Below are 19,358 nucleotides of genomic sequence, written 5' to 3' on the forward strand. Positions count from 1 at the left end.
TGCTCTTAGCTGGCAAATGACCTTGGGCAAGTCCCTGGCCCTGTTACTTTCCTGCCACATGGGGATGTTATTTATAGGGTGGTTTCCAGTATTAGAAAAAAATTAGTAGGTTCCAGTTTTAACTACTCTTATTTATGCTATTTCTTCAGTGAGGCTTCCCTGACCTCTCAATGAAAAGTTGGTCCCCACAGTCACTTTCTCATTACCCAGTTTTCATTTCTTTACAAGGCTTAGCAGTGCCAGAAATAGTCTTGGTTATTTAACTATTTTATGCAAACAAAACAATATTTATTGTGCATCTACTATGTGTCAAGTACTGTTTGTATTTGCCATGTAATTGCTCCAAGACCGGTTCATCTGTGATTACCCGACCAATCCAGTTCTCTGACCCACACACAGTAGGAGTTTCGCTCAGCAGGGGCAACCCGCTTCGCCCGCCCCTCCCCCGCTCCAGGAAGTGCGGGGGCTCCAGCCGCCCGGCCGGCCGCGATGCATTCTGGGAAAGCAGCAGCACCAGATCCAAGATGGCGGCCAGCAGGAGGCTGATGAAGGTAAAAGCCATTCTCCGGCGCCGGCCGGGCGGGGGGCGGCGTCCCGTGCTCGGGGCTCCCACGGCGGGCCGGGGCTCCTCGGGGCGCCGCAACTCGGCCTGTCTTCCTGCGTGACCCTGCCGCCCCGCCGAGCCGCGTGCGAGTTGAGGAGCTAACCGGGCCGCCTAGGCCGCAGCCTGGGCGGGATCGCCAGGCCGCGCTGAGAACCGCCGCCGGCTCCTCCGCCCAGCCTGGGGCGTTCATGCCACTCTCCTCCTGGAGCCCGGGCGGGTCCCTATTTTGGCTGCTGTGGCTTGGGCTGGGGGCGCCGCTGATGCCAGGACCGGGCTAGGAGGACCCAAACCCTGCACTTGCGGGGAAGGCCCGAGACCCGAAGTGCCGGAGACCCGGCTGGGAGCCCGCGCTGCGGAGCCGCCCCGCCCTGAGCCGAGGTGTGCCGGACGGGGAGCCTCTCTCCACTTCTCGAGAGGCCGGCAGGCTGGGAGGCCTGGGCTGGGGAAGGAAGGAGGAGGCCAGGCGGCCAAAGTTAGGTCAGTTTGTTGGTGGGTCGTTTGAAATTGCTCTGGGTCCTAGCAAACTGTCGCCTTGTGACTGCAGAGTCACACAGCGGGCTATTTCAACTCTAGGAAGGCTTGGGGTCGGCCCCAATCGTGCCTCTGTTCTCCTTCTAGATTTCCTTCCCTATTCCCCACTTAGTCATCCCGATCTCTTTTTCCTGATGAAGCAAAGTGCCATTTTTGGGGGGTGGGGTGGGGGTTGGATTCTGTCGTTCGAATCAAAACGGGCCAAAGTTTATAAAAATAACTTAGTACGCGCACTTTGGATCTTGAATGCACCGGGGTGCCTTCTCCTTAATTGGCTCCTTTGATGAGGAACACAGGTGGTGAATTGACTTAGTTTGCTAGTGGATTTTCCGACGTCCTCCTGAGCCAACCCAGCCAACGTTTGTTAGTCTGCTGCCGGGTAGTGCCAAGGAACTGCAGCCGGGCCGGAAATACAAAAGGTCCAGGACCTACTTCCTAAAGGTGTATAAAAAGTTGAGGCTCATCCTGGGCAGACTCTTGGTAGAACTAGACATTGAATTTTGAGTTACAGCCTCTGGGCCTTCCTTCATTGGAAATGTTTCCTTTCTTCACTAAGGGCTAGAGAGGACATTTAACTTTATAAAATTGGAGTGGAATTGGGCACAAAAGAACAATCAGACTCCAGACCTCTCCTTATCTTTTCTGCCAGCGACACCACCATTCCCCTAAATTAAAGTGGTGTTATTCATTTATTTCCCTACTTACCAAATGAGACTTGCAAGTGTGTAACTTGCTTCCTAATCTTACTAAATTACTTGAATCCATCTACCCTTCTCTCTCAGGTGCCCTCTTGAGCCACTCCTTCCCTGGACTTCTTTTCTTGGACACTTGAGTCATTTTTCTAAAGCAAATACTTAATCCTTTCACTCCTGTTAAGAACTTGCATGGTTTTTTTGTCCTCAGCAGTAAATCTTTTTAAATTTTTTAATATTTATTTTTTAGTTTTTTTAGGTGGACACAATATCTTTTATTTTACATTTATGTGGTGCTGAGGATCCAACCCAGTGTCTCAAGCATGCTAGGTGAGCACCCTGCCACTGAGCCACAACCCCAGTGCCCTCAGCAGTTAATCTTAACTTCGTGGCATGCCAGACTTTTCTGGCATTTCTCTAAGCTATTTGTTTAACTTCACTTCTCATCCTTTGGTTTTCCACTACTCCTGCACCTGATAGCAACAGCTACCATTTTTCCAGCTTTTACTCTGTACTTAATGTTCATGATCATATTTAATCCTCCCTGAGAAGTAGACATTTTCCCCATTTTGTAGATGAGAAAAGGGAATGGAGAAAGATTCCTTGGCTTGCCTAGGCTGCTCAGCAAGGGTGAGAGTGAGCTGTTCTGTTTGATTTTAAAGTTTGTTATGTTGTCTCCCTTTGCACATAGTATTTGCTGTGCTTAAGAAGGGCTACTTTCTCACTTCTTTCCAGGGAGGTTCTAGGTTCAGCTCCAATGCCAGCTACTTGTGAGCCCCTATCCCTCATCAGAATGAATTGTTTCCTCCTCTGTGTGAGCACTGAACTTATTTTATGTTTCTGTTTGAGTATTGTCATAATCTGAGGTTGTCTTTCCTGCACTGGGTCTGAATTTCTGAAGGGCAGGGATACCCAATTCATCCCAGTATCCTCTTGATCTGTCTCAGTTGATTCAGTTTATCAGGGGCTATCAAAGGTCTGAGAGAAGATTAGTTCCACAAATCTTTTCTTGTGTGTGTGTGTGGGGGGGGCGTTCAGAGCAGGGGTTGAGTGGGTACTAGATATTGAACCCAGGACCTTGTGCATGCTAGGCAAGCAGTCTACCACTGAGCTACATCCCCATTCTTTTATTTTTATTTTTTTGGTACTGGGGATTGGACTCAAAGGAGCTTAACTACTGAGCTAAATTCCCAGCCATTTTTTTAAATATTTATTTTTCAGTTTTCAGTGGACACAACATCTTTGTTTGTATCTTATTTTATTTTATTTTTTTATTTTGCCAGAATGGGTGTATTTGTTTGTATGTGGTGCTGAGGATCAAACCCGGGCCGCTACCAGACGAACGCACTACTGCTTGAGCCACATCCCCAGCCCCTCCCCAGCCAATTTTATTTTTTTGTTTTGAGACAGGGTCTCACAAAGTTGCTGTGGGTCTTGCTAAATTGCTGAGGCTGGCTTTAAACTTGTTGTCCTTCTGCCTCAAGTCTCCTGAACTGCTAAGATTACAGGTGTGTGCCACCATGTCAGGCCCCATTCCTTTTTAAAAATTTTTAGACAGCGTCTTGCTAAGTTGCCCAAGCTGGTCTCAGATTTTTTTTTTTTTTTTTAAAGAGAGTGAGAGAGGAGAGAGAGAGATATAGAGAGAGAATTTTTTTTAATATTTATTTTTTAGTTCTCGGCGGACACAACATCTTTGTTGGTATGTGGTGCTGAGGATCGAACCCGGGCCGCACGCATGCCAGGCGAGCGCGCTACCGCTTGAGCCACATCCCTAGCCCCTGGTCTCAGATTTTTGATCCTCCTGTCTCAATAGCTGGGATTATAGGAATGTACCACCATATCCTGCTCTTTTTTGTGTTTTCAACACTAAATGTTTTTTTTTTAAAGAGAGAGAGAGAGAATTTTTTAATATTTATTTTTTAGTTCTCAGCGCACACAACATCTTTGTTGTATGTGGTGCTGAGGATCGAACCCGGGCCGCAAGCATGCCAGGCGAGCATGCTACCGCTTGAGCCACATCCCCAGCCCCAACACTAAATGTTAGTGTATTGTCATTTTTGTTTTTCATACATAAAGTGAGACAATTATGAGGTTTGGATAGATTAGGAGAGTTAAAGTAGAATAGTATAATGGTGGAGAGATGAGGCACTATATTTCCTTGGCTCCCATTCTCAAATTGCTTGTCTCTTGTCATAGTGTTTTCATTTCCTACTTCAGGGCTACATAGGAAGGAGTATGTCCATTTTTAAAATTCAATAGGAGATTTCTGGCTATATGCTGCTTATCATTTCTGAGAGCCAGTATTTAAGCCTGTTTAGTTTAAAAACATAAAAAAGGAAAGAATACTTATTGATGCATGTTGGTCAGCAGTTTTTCAGTAGTTGAGGTGGAAATAATAAAGGGAATTTTGAATGGTGAAAAATTGGAATTTAGTGAGTACCTTATGCAGAGAAAGCAAATACATTTTAGATGGTCACATTAACCAGGGTTGGTGTAAGGTCCAGTGTCTGATGCAGGAGGATTGCTTGAGCCCAGAATTTTAAGATCCAAATAAACAACTGAAACCAGGATTTTACAAGACCTTGTCTCAAAAAATTGTGTCAAAAAATTAAAAGGGGGGCTGGGGATGTGGCTCAAACGGTAGCGTGCTCGCCTGGCATGCGTGCGGCCTGGGTTCGATCCTCAGTACCACATATAAATAAAGATGTGTCCACCGAAAAACTAAAAAATAAATATTAAAAAAACTCTCTCTCTCTCAAAAAAAAAAAATTAAGAGGGCTGGGGATGTAGCTCGGTGGTAGAGTCCCCCTGGGTTCAATCCCTAGTACTGCAAATAAGCATAAATAAATAATAAAAATCAAGTGGTTTGCATATATTAGTTTGAGAAGTTATTTTAGGCCCCCCCCCCCTTGAGATTGAACCCAGGACCTTGTGCATTCGAGGCAAGCACTCTACCAACTGACTATTTCCCCAGCGTGAGAAGTTATTGTAGGCAAAGTGAGTAGGATAAATAGTCTTTAGTTTCAAAAACAATAACCAAAAAGATGAACTTTTTTTTCCCCAGAACTCTTTTAAGGGATTACAATGTTAATAAAACATTAAGTACATTTTAATTTGCACACAGCTAATTCAACATTGATGGCAACACCCAGATTGTAACTATTGCTTCACTCAGGACAGGGAAATAGCTACAAAGCCAAAAATTAAATCTCTATGCATGGCTTAGAAAAATTGATTGCTGTTTGATCATTTATTTGTTTGCAGTCTCACACAGCACACATTTCCTTTAGGAGTCCTCTCATTGAGTAACTTCCCCAAGAAGGGCTTTTCTCAGAGGGGAAATTTGTGAATTTAGAGTAAGGGAGGGAATATTATTATTATTTTTTAAATATGTTTTAGTTGTAGGTGGACACAGTACCTTTATCATTTATTTTTATGTGATGCTGAGGATCGGATCCAGGGCCTCACCCATGCTAGGTGAGTGCTGTACTACTGAGCCATAACCCCAGCCCTATTTTATTAGTTTTTAATGGCATAATTGTTAAGATAAGGAGTTGAGAGTTGAAACATCCTTTTAATGCTATTTAATAATATTCACTCAGATTTCCATATTGGTGTGAGTGGGAGGAGTCACTAAATAGCAATTCATTCCTTGCAATTAATTTTATTAAGCAATGAACAAGTTTGCTCTTGAGTACAGTTTGTATTCTTCCAAGTTGGGTAATGAAGACTATAGAGAAATGACTGTGTCTAGTAGTTTTGTTAGGAGGTAAGGGGAGAGCCAGGCATGGTGATGTGCACCTGTGATCCCATTTACTCAGGAGGCTGAGCCAGCTGGACCAACAACATAGTGAGGCCTGTTGAAAAAAAAAGAGAAGTTTTACCGATAAAGTTATACCAGTATAAATGGCCTGAGTCTGTTTTGGAAGTGGATTTTAGGGTTTTGGGAATTGAGAAAAGCATTTGTAATTTTTTTTTTTTTTTGAGAGTGAGAGAGGAGAGAGAGAGAGAGAATTTTTAATATTTATTTTCTAGTTCTCGGCGGACACAACATCTTTGTTGGTATGTGGTGCTGAGGATCGAACCCGGGCCGCACGCATGCCAGGCGAGGGCGTCACCGCTTGAGCCACATCCTCAGCCCAAGCATTTGTAATTTTTATCCTAAAGTCATACTTTCTTGTAAGTTGGGACTAATTCAACTTTCCTTAATGATATTCTTTGTAAATGTTTTTCTATGGAAAGAAGATTGGTACAGGTACTTATTGAAACATTTAGTTGGGACTTTTCCTTAAGACATATAAAAGAATAAAATCACTTGTCTCAGAATAGTGGGCTTTTCCTAACCTTGTTTCAACTCAAAATTAAGAAAGAGGGGCTGGGGAAGTAGATGAGTGGTAGAGTGCTTGCCTAGTCCATGTGAGGCCCTGGATTTGATTCCAGCATTGCAAAAACAAAATGGAATAAACAGACCCAAAGTAAATTAAGAGGCTGTTGATTTCATGTTATTAGATGAGGTCACCTGAAAGTATTCTTCTTCTATTGTGAACTATCACAGTAAATGTTCAAGACATAGTTCTCTTTGCTACAACAGTAAATTAGGAATTAGAATTTAGAGAGACAGATATGCCTTTTGAGCCTAGTTCCCCCGCTCCCCCCCCCCAGTGCACCCAGGAGCGCTTTACCACTGAGCCACATCTCCAGCCATTTGCCATTTTTTTTTAAGAGAGAGAGAGAGAAGAGAATTTTTTAATATTTATTTTTAGTTCGGCGGACACAACATCTTTGTTTGTATGTGGTGCTGAGGATCGAACCCGGGCCGAGCGAGCGCGCTACTGCTTGAGCCACATCCCCAGCCCTTGCCATTTTAATATTGTATTTTGGGATAGGGTCTCTCTAAGTTTCTTAGGGCCTTACTAATTGCTGAGGGCTAGCCTTGAACTTGGAGTCCTCCTACCTTAGCCCCCCTAGTCTCTGGGATAACAGGTGTGTACTACTGTGTCTGGCCCAAACTTAGGTTCTTGTATCCAACTATGTCAAGAGTTTTTGGTGAAGCTGGGTGTGATGGTGTATACCTTTAATTCCAATGACTTAGGAGGCTGAGGCAGGAGGATTGAAAGTTAGAGGGCAGCCTCAGCATTTTAGCAAGACCCTGTCTCAAAAAAAAAAAAAAAAAAAAAAAAGACTGGGAATGTAGCTCAGTGACAAAGTGCCCCTGGCTTTAATCCCCAGCAAAAGTACTGGGAATATAGCTCGTGGTAGAGTGCCCCTGGGTTCAGTCCCTACCAAGTACTACATGAAATTTTTTTTTTTCCTTTGAAATGGTACATAGACCTGAAGGCATATGAAATTCTGAGCTCTTTCTGTGACTCCTTCTGATCCCTTACTTCTCCTCCTGTCTTGTTTTACTAAGTTTAGTGGTCTACTTGTCTACTCAGTAACCTAAGGAAAAAAAACCTGTATAGCTGTCTGAACCCTTTCCTCTTATCTCTATTCACCTATTAGATTCTTCTGAACTATACTATCCATGTCTGTTCTCTGCCTGTCTTCCAACTATTCTCATTGCTGCTGCTTAGTTCAGGCCATTCCCATCTGCATGGTCCACCTGTATCAGATTCCTTGCCAGTCCGCCTATCCTCTGACCCACAGAATTTTTTTTTTTTTTTTAATTTTTTTAATATTTATTTTTTAGTTTTTGGCGGACACAACATCTTTGTTGTATTTGTTTGATTCCTGGTGCTGGGAATCGAACCTGGGCCGCATGCATGCCAGGTGAGCGCGCTACCGCTTGAGCCACATCCCCAGCCCCACAGAATTCTTACATAGCAGTCAGTCAAGAGTAGTGTATTCTTTGTGGAGCTAGAAAGGAATGCATATGCCCAGGCTTTGTGCTCAGAGATTGGGACTGAATGCAGCACAGCAGGGGTAAGACTGGGACTCGGGACTACCAAGTGTACGGGACTAACAAGTGTACGTGTCCACATCCTTAGCATGTTCCTTCACTTGCCTGTGAAATCCCTTAAACATGGCATGCTTTGTTTATTCTGAAATTTTTTTTTGGTGCTGGGTATTCGACCCAAGGGCTTTAGGCAAGCACTCTTGACATTGAGCTATATCCCCAGCCCATCCGGTTCTTTTATTGAATCCAGGGGCACTCTATCACTGAGCTACATCACTAAGTCTTTTTGTTTTGAGGCTGGCCTCAAACTTGTGATCCTCTCCCCAAGAAGCTGGGAGGGATTTTAGGCATGCACCACTGCATTCTGTGCCAGGGTGACTTCTTGTCCTTCGAGATTCCATTTAAGGGGCATCTTCTCTGGACCAAGCCCTTGAATGGTCAGTGAGGAAGAAAAACAGCACATACCTGGAACCAAGAAATTCTGATCTGACTGGGGTGTGTGCTGTGTATGTGTGCCAATTGAATGGTAGACCACAGGGGAGAGAAAGAGACCCTCCTGATATTGAGAAGGTGGTAGAACATGGCCTGGTCCTTCAAGAATGAGTAGGGTTTTGCTGGGTATGGTGATGTAAGCCTGTAGTCCCAGTGGCTCTGGAAGCTGAGGTAGGAGGACATGGACAATGTGGACAGTGGCCCAGAGATGCCCTGAGGAGTCCCAGAAACTGTGTTTACCAAGTCCCCCAGACAGGCAGCCTGCTTCTGACCTTGTGCTGTTCCCTCATTGAATTTTAGTTAGGCTTGCCCTTGAGGTGATTTTCAGAAGCACCAGGGAACTGGCCTGGTTTTGCCCTAGGTTGTCATGTGCATCATAGCTGGCTTCCTCCAGAACTAGGAGTCTTCTGTTTATGAAGTCAGTCTTGGCAGGACCAAGTTCTCTGGAAGGGACATTATGGAAGGTTTAGGTTCTGTAGCCTTTAGGTTTCATTTGTACCCTTCAGGAGAGTGGTCCTTCTCATTTGTTTTGCCTGTGTGATTCTCATCTAGCTAGCCTGGAATGTAGATAAACCTAATTCTCCTCAGTAAAAAACGTGTAGAATAGGGACCTTCACTCAGGGCAAAGGTTTTGAAAGGAAGACTGATGCATAGTCATTAAGAACTCAGGTTCTGGAGTTTGAATCCTGGGCCTGCTGCATCTTATCTGATTGATCCTAAGCAAGTTACTTGACCTCCCTGTGTCTTAGGTATAAATGAGTTAACATATATCAAGTGCTGAGAAGATTGTTTGACGTATACTAAGATATTTGTAGATGTTATTATTGGGAGTGAGCAAGTCATGTTCTAAAATAGTGAAATTTGCCTGGCAGAAATGGAGAATTTGGAGGAATAGTAAGAGACGGTGCTGAAAAGGTAGGTAGAGGCCAGGTGGGCATGAGCCTGCCTGAATATGACCTCACTACTTTGGCAGAGCCCGTTCTCTTAGCCAAGGTGCTCTTTTATCTCTGGAAGTACCTATCCTGTAGGATTGGTGAAAGAGTTACTGTGATCCCAGTGACTTGGGAGGCTGAGTAAGAGGATCCCAAGTTTGAGGTCAACCTTACTTAGCAACTTAGTGAGGCCCTATCTCAAAATTAAAAATAAAGGCTGGGGATGTAGTGTCTCTGGATTCAATTCTCAGTACTTCTCACCCCCCACCAAAAAGTGAGCCAGCATGTACAAATTTTCTTCCCTTCCCTCAACCCTCTTTCTTTCTTTCTTTATTAGGGATTAAACCTGGGGTGCTTTACCATTTTACCATTGGCTTATATCCCCAGCTCTACCTGCCTTTGTTTTGATACTGGGGATTTAACCCAGGGAGGCTTTACCATGGAGCTATATCCCAAGCCCCCAGCCATTTAAAAATTTTATAATTTTTTTTTATTGTTGTGAATGAAAAATTTTATAAATTTTAAGACAGGGTCTCATCAAGTTGCTAAGGTTGGCCTTGAACTTAATCGTGCTGTCTCCCAACTTGCAAACCTCCCAAGTTGCTGGGATTATAGGTATGTATCATCACACCCATCTTCCTAGCACTTTTTATTTTTTATTTTGAGACAGGTCCCCATTAAGTTGCTGAGGATCTCATGAAGTGTTCAGGCTGGGGTCCTCCTGCCTCAGCTTCCCTAGTCATTGGAATTATAGGCATGTTCCACCATGTCCAGCTATGTATAAGTTTCTTTGTTTAAAAATATTTACTTGTGGGGGCTATCCCTCTCCCTGCACAGTAGTTTGTCCAGTGTTTTACTTTGGACACAATATCTTTATTTTGGGGCTGGGAATGTGGCTCAGACGGTACCGCGCTCGCCTGGCATGCATGCGGCCCGGGGTTCGATCCTCAGTACCACATACAAACAAAGATGTTGTGTCCGCCAAAAAACTAAAAAATAAATATTAAAAAATTCTCTCTCTCTCTTTAAAAAACAAACAAACAAAAAACCAATATCTTTATTTTATCTTTATGTGGTGTTGAGGATTGAAAATAGTGCCTTGTACATGTCAGATGAGTGCGCTACCACTTGAACCACATCCCTAGCCCAATGTTTTATTTTATGTTATCTGTAAATAAAGGGTCTTTATTTTTAAAAAAATTTTTTCCTTTACATTTGATATGCTTTTGAACTCAAAATGTGCCTTCCTGTTATCTCAGAATCTCACCCTGTTTTTTTTCCCTTCCTGACATGAATATATGTCCAATGCAGCAACAGTCCTCCTTGTGTACAAAGATGTGCTCAGCTTCAGTGGAAAGCAAAAGAGGAAGGTGTGAATGAGGGAATGAACCCTTGAATGAGTTGTTGCAGTCCCAGAAGTAATATTGTTGCCTTTTGTCTTCTTTTTTAACCTTGATGCAGAAAGTTAAGAAAGTTGCTTCTGTTGGCTGTTCAGTTTATTCTCCTGGCTCCTGCCACAGTCTCTTTAAAATTCCAGAACTTGGAGAGCAGCACACACTGATGGCCCCAGTTTATAGATGAGATTACTATGGCCAGCAGCAGAGCCAAGTCCACTGCCCAACTGTCCGGGCTGTCAATGTCATGCTCTGGTTGTATAGATGATTGCTTTGGTTTTTAGGGAGGGATAAGGTAGATAGTAGGAGGATTCATTTCAGAGTAGGTGGTTTTTATGTTTTGTTTGTTCTGAGGGCTTTTTGTTTTGTTTATTTTGAGATGCTTAAGATTGAACCAGGGTTTCACATGCACGTGCTCCACCACTGAACCAAACTCCAGCCCCGTTCCCACCCCACCTTTTTCCTGGTACTGTGGATTGAACTCAGGGTCAGTCTACTAAAAAGATACATCTCTAGCCCTTTATATTCTTTTGAGACAGGGTCTCCTCAAGTTGCCAAGTCTGGCATTGAAATTGGTGTTCCTCTTGCCTCAGCTTCCCAAATTGCTGAGGTTACAGGTGTGTGCCACTAAACCCAGCCCTGTTCTGTTTAACAGTCTGAGTCTGTAATGATTATAGTTTTCTGTCCATTATTATCTTGTCAAATTTTGCCTCAACCTTCTTAGCAGAGGTTCAGCAAAGGGGTACAGTTCTGTTTTGACACCCTCTAGCCTAGAAAGCACACTTACAACCAAAGAAGATGCTAATGTCAAAGCCAGTGTTTGTGACGGGGCTCCTCTCTTTCTGAGAGGGGACTCGTGGGTGGGCAAGAGGGTGTAACTCAGAAGGTGAATGTCTTCTGAGCCCTTTCTGAGGTGGTTTGTGTCTGTTTTTTTGTCTCTTTTGTAACTCTTGGTATGAAAAGTTAACAAAGCAACCTAATTTTACAGAAGGAGTTACCTTTTTTTTTTTTTTTTTTGGTGGTGCTGGGGATTGAACCCAGTGCCTCATGCATGCCAGGAAAGCACTCTACCACTGAGTCATATCCCCAGCCCTATGTGTTTGTTTTGTTGTTGTTTTTTAAATATATATTTTTTAGTTTTAGGTGAACACTGTATCTTTATTTTATCTTTATGTGGTGCTGAGGATCGAACCCAGTGCCTCACGCATGCTAGACGAACACTCTACCATTGAGCCTCAACCCCAGCCCTTGTTTTTTTTTTTAATATTTATTTTTTAGTTGTAGTTGGACACAATGCCTTTATTTCACTTATTTATTTTTTATGTGGTGCTGAGGATCCAACCCAGGGTTCCGCATGTGCCAGGCGAGTGCTCTACCGCTGAGCCCCAACCCCAGCCCCAACCCTTGTTGTTTTTAATGCTGGGGTTGTGTTATCTGTAAATAAAGGGTTTGAACATGCTAGGCAAGTGCTCTACACCCCCAACCCCCACGACATGTTTTATACAGTTTCTTTTCTGCTTACTCATTCTGTGTCACGCTTTATGTCTCTGGTTCTGTTTTGGACAGACTTGAAGAGACTGGTAAGCCAGTCCTTAAGGAGCTCTCAGTCTGGTTGGGGGATACTGGATTTGGGAGTGTGTAATGTAGGTCAAGAATGCCAGGCACACCCATGTTCAAATGGAGACAAAAACACATTCTAGGAGTAAGACTTGTGAGAAGCTGTCTGTGTGGAGCTGGTGCCAGAGCCTGTTCAGCTAGGGCCTTGGACATGCTTGTCTTGGGATGTTGTAGGCAGTACCTTCCTTCAAGCCTGTACAGAGGATTCTTTTTAGTTACATTCTCTTTAAATGACCTCTCCAGGAGTTACCTGTTTGGAGGCATTGATAGAGTAATAGGGACCTGAGTTTAAATATTGATTTTTTTTCCCCAGCTCATTTGTATTGTTACTTTGAACCCATGTCCTGATATCTACAAAAAGAATAATGAAATGTCTTCATAAAGTTTTGATAATAGGTCCGTATATCAATTATGATAATAAACTAAGTATAAGATAGCTAGCTAGCACATTCCAACCTATGGAAGGGGTCATGTGTTGTCATGAGTCCTGTCCCCTTTACTGAATATTAATTCTATTTATTATTTTTTGCAGTACTGGGGATTGAACCCAGGACCTGTACTAGGCAAATATTCTACCACTGAGCTATATCCTCAGCCCTATTGAATATTAATTGAAATGAGATTTGTAGATTTGCAATGTATGGAATCAGGTTAGTCATGATTTAGTGTCTTTGCTCATGGTTACATTGAATAAGCCTGGAAAACTAGTATTTCTGCTAAAATTAGTCGCTTTGAATCACACAGAAGTAGAAATCTGCTATTTCACATTATTATTTCCTACCACTTGTGTAGCTGGTATTTGATAGTGACACTGTGCTTAGATTTAAGGCAGCTTTGTGTAATTTTCCTCAGACATCTGGTTTATCTGCCAGGATTTGTTTTGGCCAGACAAGAGGAGCCTAAAAACATTCCTTATTCAACATAGACACTTACTGATTAACTATGGAGAACTAGGGAAATTACTGTACATGTTCATGTTTTTGTCTTTGAAATATTGATATGTGGTATCCCAGAGCAAGCTAAACTGTCCTAGGATCCTACACAGGAAACAGAGGCACCTCCTTGTCTCATTTTTTTCTCCATCCTCCTCACAATGGGAGTTGAACTGGGGGCATTCTACCATTGAGCTACATCCACAGCCCGCTCAGGGCCCTACCTACTTTTTTTCCTTTCTCTTTTTTTAGTACCAGGGATTGAACTCAGGGGCACTCAACCACTGAGCCCCAGCCCTATTTTGTATTTTTTTTTTTTTTTTTTTTAAGAGACAGGGTCTCACTGAGTTGCTTAGTGCCTCACAGTTGCTGAGTTGCTGGGATATATAGGTATATGCCATCGTGCCCAGCTGCTCTGCTCATTTCTTTTCTTTCTTTTTTTTTTTGGTTCAGGGGATTGAACCCAGGGTTGCTTAACCATTGAGCCACATCCCTAACCGTTTTTATTTTTTATTTTGAGATCGGGTCTCATTGAGTTGCATAGGGCCTTGCTAAATTGTTGAGGTTGGCTTTGAACTCTTGATCCTCTGCCTCAGCCTCCCAAGCTGCTGGGATTATAGGTGTGTGCCACTGTACCTGGCAGCATGTTGATTCTTTTTTTTTTTTTTTTTTTTGAGAGAGAGAATTTTTTAATATTTATTTTTTAGTTTTCAGCGGACACAACATCTTTGTTTGTATGTGGTTCTGAGGATTGAACCCGGGCCGAACGCATGCCAGGCAAGTGCACTACCACTCGAGCCACATCCCCAGCCCCAGCATGGTGATTCCTTTTTTTTTTTTTTTTTTTTTAAGAGAGAAAGAGAGAGGGAGAATTTTAATATTTATTATTTAGTTTTCGGCAGACACAACATCTTTGTTTGTATGTGGTTCTGAGGATTGAACCCGGGCCGCACGCATGCCAGGCGAGCGCGCTACCGCTTGAGCCACATCCCCAGCCCAGCATGTTGATTCTTAAGCAGGAATACACATTGCAGTCACCTGGGAAGCATTTCTAAGACACAGGTGCCCAGCCCACTCTTGAAGTTGATGTGGTGGGACCTGATACCAGCTAGTCTCTCTGTCCTTCTTGCCCTCCCCCACCCCATCTCTCTGCATGTGGAAGTTGAACAGTCCCCCAGGGGCTCCAAAACTTACTCTGGACCTAATCATGACATTAGAAAACTCTCTAACTCATTTCCTGGTTGCTTGCTTAACCTGTTGATTGCTTCCCTCATGTGTTTCCCACACTTGATCTTACCTCAAGGTTTTCTGTATCCTTCATGCAGAGCCTCTTCTATGTTGCTATTCTCTTCTGGGGTCTTCTGGGCTTCACTCACTCTGACCTAAAGGTGCCTAAAATGTCATTTGTTAGCTCTTCTAACTCAGATCAACAGCCAAGGAGGGACTTTAGACTTACTTTCTGTAGTTCCTCTAGGGACATATTGCTTCTTTTTCCATTTAACAAATACAGTGTGACACGGTAGTATTGAATATGCTTGTTTATACTCAACAAGAACCCGGGTATTGAAATGTGCTATTCCTAGTGTTGGTGTAACATCAGAAGCATCTCTCACTTGGCTTCTCTGATATATATTTTGAGGGGGAAGAATCATTGAGTACTTTGGATTTGTTATCTTTTTTGCTAGTACTAGAGATTGAACCCAGGGGTTCATTACTGTGAATTATATCCCTGCCTCTATTTATTTATTTACTTATTTGTTTATTTTTTTCAGGTACTGGGGATAAGACCCAGGAGCATCTACCACTGAGCAGTTTCCCTAGACCTTATTATTATTATTAAAAAAAAAATTGTAGATGAAGATTGACAGAATGCCGTTAATTTATTTCTTTGTTTGGAATTGAACCCAGTGCCTCACATGTATTAGGCAATTAGGCAAGTGCTCTGCCACTGAGTTACAGCCCCAGCTCCTCCTTATTTTTTGAGACAGGATCTCACCAAGTTGCCCAGGCTGGTCTTGAACTTGGGATCTACTTGCCTTAGCCTCCTGAGTTGCTGGGCTTATAGGCATGGTTTGTGTATTTACTTTGTTTATTTATTTAGAGAATACTTTATTATTTTCTGTAATCAAACATAGGTAAGACCTTAAAATTTAATACAGTGTATTACCCCTGTACAGATGGGAAAATATTATGTATTTGCATTTGAGATAGGATCTTGTTAAATTGCCCAGGCTTGCTTCCCACTTGCAATCCTTCTGTCTCAGCTGGGATTACAGGAATATACCAACACACCCAGTTTTTCTGATTTCTTTTTTTTTTAAACCCATCATATTCATATTCTCTCTCTCTCTCTCTCTCAATGCTTATTTATTAGATGTGGGTGGACACAATACCTTTATTTATTTTTATGTGGTGCTGAGGATCGAGCCCAGGGCCTTGCACATGCTAGGTGAGCGCTCTATCACTGAGCCCCAGTCCCAGCCCCCATCATTCTCTCTCTCTCTCTCTTTTTTTAAAAAAATATTTATTTTTTAATTGGACACAATATCTTTATTTATTTATTTTTATGTGGTGCTGAGGATCGAACCCAGGGCCTCACACGTGCTAGGTGAGCGCTCTGCTGCTGAGCTACAACGCCAGCCCCCATCTCTTTTTTAAGATATATTTTTATAGTTGTAGTTGGACACAATTTTATTTATTTGTTTTTATGTGGTGCTGAGGATTGAACCCAGTGCCTCGCACATGGTAGGTGAGCTTTCTACTGCTGAGACACAACCCCAGCCCCAAGTTTTTCTGATTTCTTAAAAAAGACTTTGACCATGAACTAGTTAGTAATCACTGGCCCCTGTATGGTTCTTAAACTTGGACTTCCATGGGGATTATGTGAGGAGATTTTGTACAGTCAACTTTCTAGGCCCCATAGAAGAAACAGATTTTTTGCTACTTTGACAAAATGCAGATAGGTAGATCCGAGTTGGGTGATGAGTGCCGATTCTGCACTGCATAACAATCTCTTACTCTTCTAGCTGCCTCAGTACTTGAAGCAGTGGACTTCTGCAGGGGTTTCAGGGCCCAGCTTTCAGATAGTAACCCCTTTCCTTTCTGCACACTCCACACTTTGCCACATGGTTGGCATATGGGCATCTAGCTCCCTGAGCTGGCGTATAGGGAATGGGCTGTTCCTCTTTTTAAGAACTGTACAGGGCTGGAGATATGACTTGGTTGGTAGAGTGTTTACCTGGCATGCACTAATCCCTGGACTCCGTCCCCATCATTTCCCAAAAGAAAAACAAAAACTGGGCAGCATTTCTGGCTCGGAAAGGGATCATATTTTGGGAAGCATTACTGTCTTCCTCTTCTTCCACTTGTCCTGGCTGGGAAATCTGCTGTTCTTTACCAGGAGAAGGGACTAGCAGGGTTCTGCTTTCCTTCAGGTCTCTCTCTTGGTTTGTCAGCATTGTATCATCAGTTCTGAGCAGTTGACCCCAGGCTACTTCTGGTTCTGAGCAGAACTGAAAGGAACCTTTGTGGGAGTATTTTTTATAAGCTCCTGTCAATCTTGGCTTTGGTCTTCTTGTTTTTCTTAGAGCTGGGCCACTCTACATTTTTTCTTTGTCAATTCCTTTCTCCCACTATTTGTAATAACCTTTATTTTATTTTTTTTAATAGTAGGTGGACACAATGCCTTTATTTTTATTTATTTATTTTTATGTGGTCCTGAGGATCGAATCCATGCCTCATTAGTGCTAGGCGAACGCTCTGCCACTGAGCCACAACTCCAGCCCTGTAATAACCTTTTGAATTAAACCTCTTTGACTTTATGTGGTTTCTTTAAATTCCTTCCCCAATTGTTCATTATCAGGACCTTTCTCAGTTATTGTTTAAGGGTTTGTCATCTTGAGTGTCATATTGACTTTTTTGAGTCTCATGCCTTCAGATGGAATCTATTCTTTCCCTAAATGAGTGTTGAAATCATCTTCTTTAAGTTGTTTTCCTCAGTGTAGGAGGCATGATTGGCATTTAGTGGACTGAACATTTTTTTTCCTGCATTGCCATTTTGTGCAATGCAGGACTTTTAGCATCTTAGCCAATGCTAGGTCCAGTGATTCTCAGCCGGGACTCTAGAGGACGTTGGGAAATCTGGGTGGGGCAGTGTCACAATGCCTAGCATCTGTCTCAGGCAAGGCTCAGGATGCTTAAGTGCAGAGTTAGGATGCTGGTGACACCCTGTTGAGAAACTCTTTACTATGGGTTGTTCAGCATTCCCAGAAGATGACAGGACTTGTTTGTTGGTTTCTCTCACTTCTGCCTTTTAATCAGTTCTTCCTTATTGGTTAGAGTTATGCAATGGAGCTTGCCTCTTCCTTGGGAGGACTTAACTTGACAGCAAGGTAAGTTGAGAGTTTATCTGATAACCCTGCTTTGAATTCCCTGAGCCTCCCAGCTCAGCCCTCTTTAGTGTTGCCCTTTCTTCTGTGACCCAGGCATGTGGCTTGCTCAGAATTGCTTTTATCTTTGTTTATGCATCTGCTTGATATCAAAGTACCTATAGGTGCTCTCCCTGCACCCATGCCCACAGGTTTCTTTTTTTTTTTTCTTGAGGAAGATACAGTTTTTCACTGCCCTGTTACAATTGAGTTCATCTTGTGATATTTTTGTAATTCTTGTGAGATTTACCTTCTTGTGTTTTTCAGCCGTAATTCACAATGTTGGTATGTAGAGTTCTGAAACCATTAAGTTTATTGATTAAGATTTGCACAGTGGCACACAACTATAATCCTGGAGGCAGGAGGATTGCAAGTTCCAGCCCAGCCTCAGCAACTTAGTGAGAGCCTGTCTCAAATAAAAAATAAACATAAAGGACTGGGATGTGGCTCAGTGGTAGAGTGCCTTTGGGATCATTCCCCAGGTCTGGGGGTAAAATTGTTTTCTCCCATGATATCTTCTCCTTTGTTTTTTCTTTTTTTTTTTTCCTGGTTGTCTAGTTTCAAAGTTCTTTCTGGCATATGTATACATATTTTTTCTGTCTGTATTTGGTTCAAAACATTTTTTTTTTAAAGAAAGTGTGAGAGAGAGAGACTTTTTTTTTTAAAGAGAGAGTGAGAGGAGAGAGAGAGAGAAATTTTTTTTTATAATATTTATTTATTTTTTTTTAGTTCTCGGCAGACACAACATCTTTGTTGGTATGTGGTGCTGAGGATCGAACCCGGGCCTCACGCATGCCAGGCGAGCGCGCTACCGCTTGAGCCACATCCCCAGCCCCGAGAGACATTTTAATATTTATTTTTTAGTCTTCGGCAGACACAACATCTTTGTTTGTATGTGGTGCTGAGGATCGAACCCGGGCCGCACACATGCCAGGCGAGCGAGCTACCGCTTGAGTCACATCCCCAGCCCTGGTTCAAAGCATTTTAATAGTTTAGTATGACCCAGGCCTTACTGGGGGTTATGATATCTTCTGTCCCTAGCTAAGAATTTTAATTCTAATATCTTTTTTTAAAAAGTTTTTATTTATTTTTTGGTTTTCAGCAGACACAATATCTTTGTTTTTATGTGGTGCTGAGGATCGAACCCGGGCTGCACACATGCCAGGCTAGTGTGCTACCATTGAGCCACATCCCCAGCCCCTAATTCTAATATCTTGAACCAAGGACCAAAAAGCCAAAATATAGCTTTGATACTCAGAGAATACAAGGCCCTTTTTTTCCTGTTCCCCTAGGAAGGCCTGCCTTCTTAGCCATTCACTAACTTAGTCGTTAAGCAAATGTTTGAGCCCCATCAAGAGCTAAATCCTGGCACTGCTGGGGCTTTCTGGTCTCTGCCTTCCCACCTGCCCTCCTCGAGCTGATATTCTATTTGGGAAGGGAATGGGGCTGGTGTTGGTGCAAGTCTTTTTTCCCTTCTTGAATCTGCCCAGGCTTCATTATCTCCAGTGGAGTATTCTGATGAATCTCTGGCATTAGCAAAAGGACCAGGCAACAGTTGGCAGGTTGAAGTGGTCCCTCAGGCTTCATGCTTTCTCTATAGGGGAGCCAGACCACTTCATCCCTCATTGTAGAGTAGATCTTCTTAGTGCTAGTTCTTCCAAATGGACCTGTCCCTCAGTATGGCAGTGCCTCTGCCCTCCTTGTGCTGCTTGTTAAAAATCTTTATGTTCAGGTTCCATCTACACTTGCTGGACTTGAATTTCTGGATCTGGGTCCAGGTTCAGGTGATTATGGTGGGCACCAGGGATGGGAGAGGGGTTTGATAAGTATTGAGCAACACT

General features: G+C 42.9%; 1 protein-coding gene across 3 annotated transcripts in view; it reads left to right on the top strand.

Annotated features, from left to right (window-relative positions):
* Positions 1-403: 403 nt before the first annotated feature.
* Ube2l3 (ubiquitin conjugating enzyme E2 L3) overlaps positions 404-19,358 on the top strand; it is a 74,693-nt gene continuing 55,738 nt past the window's right edge. The window contains exon 1 of one of the 3 annotated variants that reach the window (XM_078038843.1): positions 404-551. In XM_078038843.1, the coding sequence (XP_077894969.1) occupies positions 525-551 (27 nt within the window). In that variant the 5' untranslated portion in view covers positions 404-524. The remainder of the gene's footprint in view (positions 552-19,358) is intronic. The other 2 variants (XM_005334483.5, XM_013362518.4) reach the window with 2 other exon arrangements.

This window comes from Ictidomys tridecemlineatus, chromosome 2, assembly GCF_052094955.1.
Source record: "Ictidomys tridecemlineatus isolate mIctTri1 chromosome 2, mIctTri1.hap1, whole genome shotgun sequence".
In the NCBI taxonomy this organism is placed as follows: Eukaryota; Metazoa; Chordata; class Mammalia; order Rodentia; family Sciuridae; genus Ictidomys; species Ictidomys tridecemlineatus.